Source organism: Equus asinus, chromosome 13 (assembly GCF_041296235.1).
Source record: "Equus asinus isolate D_3611 breed Donkey chromosome 13, EquAss-T2T_v2, whole genome shotgun sequence".
Taxonomy (NCBI): domain Eukaryota; kingdom Metazoa; phylum Chordata; class Mammalia; order Perissodactyla; family Equidae; genus Equus; species Equus asinus.
The window spans coordinates 17,548,733-17,555,211 of record NC_091802.1 but is presented as its reverse complement, the minus strand read 5'-3'; the positions used below and the strand labels follow the sequence as shown (position 1 = coordinate 17,555,211).

At 57.1% G+C, this 6,479-nt stretch overlaps 1 protein-coding gene across 1 annotated transcript; it reads left to right on the top strand.

Annotated features, from left to right (window-relative positions):
• Positions 1-279: 279 nt before the first annotated feature.
• Positions 280-6,103, top strand: RFLNB (refilin B). Its single transcript, XM_044745549.2, has 3 exons — positions 280-620; positions 3,360-3,469; positions 5,138-6,103. Exons 1-3 carry the CDS (start codon positions 405-407, stop codon positions 5,466-5,468), a joined length of 657 nt encoding a protein of 218 aa, XP_044601484.1. The 5' UTR covers positions 280-404; the 3' UTR covers positions 5,469-6,103.
• Positions 6,104-6,479: the final 376 nt, after the last annotated feature.

The window sequence follows — 6,479 nt, the reverse complement described above, 5'->3', positions numbered from 1 at the left end:
GCGGGCTCGAGACATTAGCGCCTGCCGGTCCGCTGGGACACGGCGAGGAGACAGGCGCCATCAGGGGCCCGGGGCGAGCGGGGGCCCGTGCGCACCCGGAGCGGGGCGGGGGGGCCGGCCGGGGCTAGGGGCGCCCTTCCCGCCCGCGCCACCAGCGCGCTCGGAGCAGGCGGCGCCTGGCGGGAGCGCAGCGGCCCCTGGCGCCCGCCCCGCGGCTCGGGCTGCGGACTGCGCGGCGGCCGGCCGGGCCGGGCCGGGGCGGGGCGGAGGCGGGGCGGGGAGCGCGGCGACCGGCGAGCCCCGGGCGGCGCGCGGGCGGCGGGCAGGGAGGGCGGCCGGCGGGCAGCGGCTCGGCCCGCGTCTGCGCCCCTCGCTCGCCCGCCCGCCCGCCCGGGCGCGCAGCCATGGTGGGCCGCCTGAGCCTGCAGGATGTGCCCGAGCTCGTGGACACGAAGAAGAAGGGCGACGGCGTCCTGGACAGTCCGGACTCGGGGCTGCCCCCCAGCCCCAGCCCCAGCCACTGGGGGCTTGCGGCGGCCGCGGGCGGCGCAGGCGGCGGGGAGCGCGCGCCGGCCCCCGGGGCTCTGGAGCCTGACGCGGCGGCGACCCCCGCGGCTCCGGTGAGTGGCCCCGCTCTGAGCCCTGCCCTCCCATCCCCCCGTGGCCGGGCCCGGAGACCCCCCGCCGGTCGTACCGGCCCGCTCGGGGCGCGCTGTCGGCGCCGCCACCCGCCCGCCGGGACGGCGTGGCCCTCGCCGGGAGCCCGGGGCGGGAGCGCTGCAGAGCCCGGCCAGCTGGAGCCGGTGGCTGGAAAATTGTCATCGCCTGGGAGGCGCGGGAGCCCCGGGAGAGGCGAGCCGCCGCCGCCTCCCTTCGGGGTGGCGCCCCCGGGGCTGCCAGGCTGCGGTTCGGCCACATTCCTGCCCAGGATGGGGGGGGGACGGGGGTTGGAGGGGATCCCGGGACGCCGAGAGGGAACCAGCCTCCCCGGGCTTCCCCCCGCCGGCGGCGGCTCCCAGGGGCTTTCCCCGCGCCTGGCCCCGCGCGGGAACGCGGCCGAGCTCCCCGATTCAGAAAGCCAGCGGGGCCAGCCTTTGGGGACCGCGTTCGTGGCCTTGGAGGAGACCTTTTGAGAAGGGTCACCTCATGAGCCTCTGCGTGGCCCCCCTTGTCCTGTCACCTAAGCGGTGCCTGGCACATGATAAGTGGGAGGCCTTTAGGTGGATGGAAGCTTTCAAAAATGAATCCTTTTATTTTATTTTAGAATTTTTTTTTTAAGACAAAACTCCGCCGGGCCTCTCCTGCCGCGGAATCGCTTGGGTGGTGCCTTTACCTAGAGCTCGGGGAGGCCACATCCTGCCTCCAGGCAAAGCTCAAAGGGGCTCTCAGGGCGCCCTCCCCTGGGGGCGGGGTGAGCCCTCCCCTGCGGGGAAGTAGTCAGTGCAAGGCTGCTCCTGAGGGACCCGCAGGGAAGCTTCCATGGTTCAGGGAGTTCTTGATCCACTGACCCCGTCTCTGGCCGTCCTGCACTTTCTCGCTTCCGCGGGAAGGCAGCGCTTGCTTCAGCTGGCCTGCAGTGCCCTCTGGGTCTGGCCCATTCTAGCCCCATCTTCCCCACCCCCTGACCACAGGCGGATACCCATGCTGGTGCCTCTGCTGCTGCTCCCTCCACCTGACATGTCTTCTCCCTCCCAGCCCATCCCCTCCTACTTCTCCCAACACCTGGGGGCTTTTCCACCTGTCAAAGCACCGCTGGCCGTTCAATACCCACCTTGTCACCTCCTCTGGGAAGCCTTCCTTGATGCTTCCCAGAGCCATGCTTGAGTCCGTGGCTTCATCTGCTTTCCCCAGTGGCTATTATAACTCCTGCTGCCCCAACCCCGGCCTGCACCTGGAGCAAGGTGGGTGCTCAGAGAGTGTCTCTTGGGTGGGCAGAGATGGGGGATCAGAGAAGGCAGGGGCAAGAGATCAGAGTGTTCGTGTGGATACCTGGCAGAAGGCTGTAGCACCACTGTTGGAGAGTGCCCTTGGTGGCTGTGTCATCCTGCAGCCCCCAGGACTGCCTGGAAGGTGCCCCTAGTTGGGGAGTGATTGGCAGCCAGAGAGCTAGGGGAGAGCAGAGCCACTGTCACTATTTGGGGGCTAATTCCAGAAGCTCTGCAGCGACCATACCCCTCCCAGCATCCACTGACCCAGGTTCTCAACCACAGCCCCTCCCCCAGCCGGGGCTTACTAAACTCTCCACCCAGCTTTGGGAGCTGGACCCTCAGGACCCTCTACCTCTCCCTGACCTACCCCGGTCCCTTTTGGCTTTTGTAGTTCCACTCAACACCCCCATTTGACGCCGTGTGCTGGTAACATGATAAGAGTGTTAGAGCCAATCTTCTAGAAATGTCTGCTTCCTTCGCTGTCCCAGAGGATGTGGAATCGGGCTGCCACTTCCACACCCTGTGCCAAGTGTGGATCCTTCTCTCAAATTAGGCAAAGAACATGACAGATTCCCCAGTAAACCCAGGAGCCCAAAGGGCTGCTCTCTGTTCGTCTTTTCACGCTTAGCACAGAAGCCCCGATTGCAGGCAACTCAGCTGGAGGCGAGCACCTGTGTGTGGGATGGAGCCCGCTCTTCCTCAGGCCACTTGCTGAGTCTAAGCTGTGACCTGGCTGGAAGCCACTTAGCCTCTGGGAATGCTGTGCTCTGGTTCTTCGAGTTTCTGGGTGGTGAAGGTGACCTGGAGAACTCTGTGGTGTTCACCTCGCCTTGAATTTGTGGCTTCCTGCACCTTGGTTGGGTGTTGACCTGGCGGCCCCAGAGGCAGAGGAAGTGTGGGAAGTCAGACTGCATCTTCAGTGCAAAAAAATCCCTGCTGGAATTTTTTTGTTTTGGCCTTTTCTAAAGTGTTCCTGAGACAATGACAGGCTTGGGGGCACATAATTGAGGGTTCTGGTTAGTGACGCCCCAGTTCATTGAGGGTTTCTCACCGCCCTGCTGCAGGATGGTGCAGCCACCGCGGGGCCTGGCCACGGTCGTGACGCTGGGCTCGCCTTTGTTTCCTCTTTTCATCCTCTCACAAAACCTGCGAGGTGGAAGGGGACACCCCCTTGGTGTGCAGATAAGGTCAGAGGGTGTGCCAGGTGAAGGCACATAGCACATTCATGACAGACCTGGGATTCGAACCCAGACCTCTTGGCTCCCTGTCCAGTGCTCTTCCCATGCTGTGGGTCAGCCCTTCTCTGGTATTATTCCTGGGAGGGGGACACAAGTCACAGCTGGGCCCATCAGCTGGAGGCTCAGAGACAGGCCCTTCTGTGGGGGATACATCCGCAGGCCTGTGGTCTGACCGCATTCTCCATCCTTGCAGAATCCAGCATCTCTGCCCCACGCCTCGGCCTCCGCCTGCTCGCCGCGGCTGTGCCCCCTGTCCTTTGGCGAAGGAGTGGAGTTTGACCCTTTACCGCCGACAGAAGTGAGGTAAATACAGCGGGCCCTGATTTTATTTTATTTTTTATTCCAGAAATTAATGTTTGTTATTAAAAAAAATTAGTTAATCGCAAAAGTGTGCCAAAGACTACTCATAGTTTGGTTGGTACTCTTTCTGATTTTTTCTCCATTCTAACCAATTAAACATATAGACGCAGTTTTTAAAATAAACATGAGATCATGTTATACATAACATCCTGCAACTTGCTTTCTGCACTTCATGTATCACGGCCATCAGATGTTTAAGATTTTGTTATAAAGTGATTCCTCTTTCTAGAAGCTGCTCCCCCCACTTGCCCACCCCCGCTCCATGCCCACCCGTGCTTCGAGGCGCTGTAAGCTTCTGTCCTTTGTAAATTCACCAGGCAAGTCCCGTTCTTCCTTTGGGAATTCATCCCATGCAGGATTATCTGGGGCAGAGATTCACTGAGAGGCTCTGCTAAAGATGTGTCTGTTTAGAGGAAGGAATTTTACTTTTGGTGTCTGGTGGTTTCATAGCTGGAGTTTCAGTTGCCTTAACACAAAGGGCCCTTTGACGTGGAACAAAGGAGGCTCCCCAGTTTGGAGGTGAGCAGGTCAGCCCTTTATTCCTGAGGAACTTGTCTTTTGAACAAAATGAGGACATGACTTCATGACATTAGCTTCCACCAGCCTCTTAACTGCTCGTCCAAGGAGAAGAGCCGTTTCCATCCGACTCATTGAAGGAATGCCGATTCTTGCTCCCTGACCCGTGGGTGGGTGCAGGTGGGGGCAGTGCTGTTAGACGTGTTTATTTGTGACGCTCGCACACATTTTAGTACTTGTGAGGCTGCCATACTTATGCAGTAAAATGAACTAATACTTTGCTTACATAAAAAAAAATTTGACTCCCAAATTATCAAAGGACTGAAAAAAAGTAAAGTGGCTGCTGAGGAACATGAATGTTAATTTATTTTATGGAAATGAAGGTTGTAATTGGCTTTGATTGATAAGGTCAGATCTCGGAGTCCCTGGATTTGAGGGGTCTCCAGTCTGAAGGTCAAGGTGGACCAAGTACTAGTACTTGGTATCACCAAGCTTTCAGAGCCAGCATTCAGGATTTCTGGGTTCCTTCATCCTCTCATTAAAGAGCAGGGGACAGAGAGACCCTTCACCCCTAGTGGAGCAGAAGACTCCACCTCGTTACATGGTAATTTCCACCAACTGTGCTTGCTGTATGTTAGCACTCTGCCCAGTTATTATCGGGCATCTTTTACAGAAGGAGGAAACTGAGGCTTGGAGAATGTTAGTACTGACCAAGCTCTCATAGCTTCAGTAAATGGGCGTAGATTCCAGGGGCTGCTGCCTGCAGTGCGGAGCCACGCGTGCAGGGTAAGCTTGGCCAACTGCACAGCTGCATTTAAATCCCCGTCCCACTGCCCACCCTCGCTGTGACCTTACCCTCTGCACCTCGATTTCCTCTCCCGGTGTCGTTGGGACAATTAAATGAGATCCTGGAAGTAAAGTGCTTAGAATAGGACCACACAGGAAGTGCTTTGTCAGCTCTGTGCTGCTTCTGACTAGAGTAGCCGCATGTCATCTCGAGGTTTGCACCCCACGACAGGGTCAAGGTCGCAGTAGGGACTCCGGTGCCCCAAGCTCAGAGGAGCGGGTTCATGCCGCCATATGTCTCCCACCCAGGTACACTTCCTCGGTCAAGTATGACTCGGAGCGGCACTTCATTGACGATGTCCACCTGCCCCTGGGCCTGGCAGTGGCCTCCTGCAGCCAGACGGTCACCTGCATCCCCAATTGCACGTGGCGCAACTATAAGGCGGAGGTGCGCTTCGAGCCCCGCCACAAGCCCATGCGCTTCCTCAGCACCACCATCGTCTACCCCAAGTACCCCAAGACCGTCTACACTACCACCCTGGATTACAACTGTCGCAAGATGCTGAGGCGGTTCCTGTCCAGCGTGGAGCTCGAAGCCACGGAGTTTGTGGGTGGCGATTACCTCTCGGATGAGTGCTGACTTGAACGGGCTGGTGGGGTTGGACCAGCTCTTCTGCCACCCTGGTCCGGGTGGGCCACTGCTCCCCTCGCGTGTGATTCTGGCCCCCGAGGAGTCTGACCCAGAGATACCTCTCAGCCCAGCCCAGGGAAGAAAAAAATGTCGTGGCGTCTTAGAATTACGGAGAAAATTTGGTTTTATACAATTTTTCAAATTGTTTTTAAAAGGAGTATGTTTCTAGTTTGCTGCTGCATAGTTTCCCCCAAAGTCTCAATTTGATGAGAAAATAAAAAGTCGACTAGAGCAAAAGGAAAATGGCCACAATTGGAAAGGGAGGGGGAGGGGAGAGTCTTCTTCCACTGGTCAGTTTCTCTGAGGAAGAGCGTGGAAAAATCTCTGGGATGGAAAAAGTGAGTTTTAAGAAATTTCAGTCGCGGGTGTCTTCACTGCTACCGAAGTGGTGCTAATTCTGTAAGCTGTGACACCCATGTGGGTTCAATCTGTGGAGAGATGAGTTCCATTCCATTTTTTATTTCCATTTCCATTTCCATTTCCTGTTAACCAAAACTCTTGGAATTCTCTCAGTCTTTTTCATGATATCGAAAAACCCCAAGCTGCAGTATAAGATGACTTAAAAAAAAAAAAAAAAAAAGAAAGGAAAAGGTTCACCTGTTCTCACCTTTTCAGGAGGGTCGGGTCAACTGATGGCCGAGTTTGGGAGCAATGGCCCCAGTTCTGGTTCCTTCCACCGGTTGGTCTCTGGCCGAGCGCCTCGCACCCTTGGCATCTAGTAACGTCTCCACAGGCTTGTGTAACTCTCCTATGTATTTTGGAGTTTCCACATACTTTCCTATTTTTTCACAAGGCAAAACACGGCAGAGGGCCCTTTTGAGAGAAATGGTATTTTAGAAAATGCTTAGGAAGAACGTTTTTTGGGATTCCGCGAGGGGGGTTTCACTCACGATGGGAACCCATGGCCACTCCTAGGACTTGATGCCGTTTGGGAGGAGGTGGATGGAGATGCTTCTGGTG

What these genes read in the sequence shown, in the direction of transcription:
- RFLNB (XM_044745549.2), top strand. Translation starts at nt 405, where the DNA reads ATGGTGGGCCGCCTGAGCCTGCAGGATGTGCCCGAGCTCGTGGACACG. An exon ending in CGGCGACCCCCGCGGCTCCG is followed by an intron (nt 621 to 3,359) that starts GTGAGTGGCCCC and finishes CCATCCTTGCAG; the next exon opens with AATCCAGCATCTCTGCCCCA. An exon ending in TTACCGCCGACAGAAGTGAG is followed by an intron (nt 3,470 to 5,137) that starts GTAAATACAGCG and finishes TCTCCCACCCAG; the next exon opens with GTACACTTCCTCGGTCAAGT.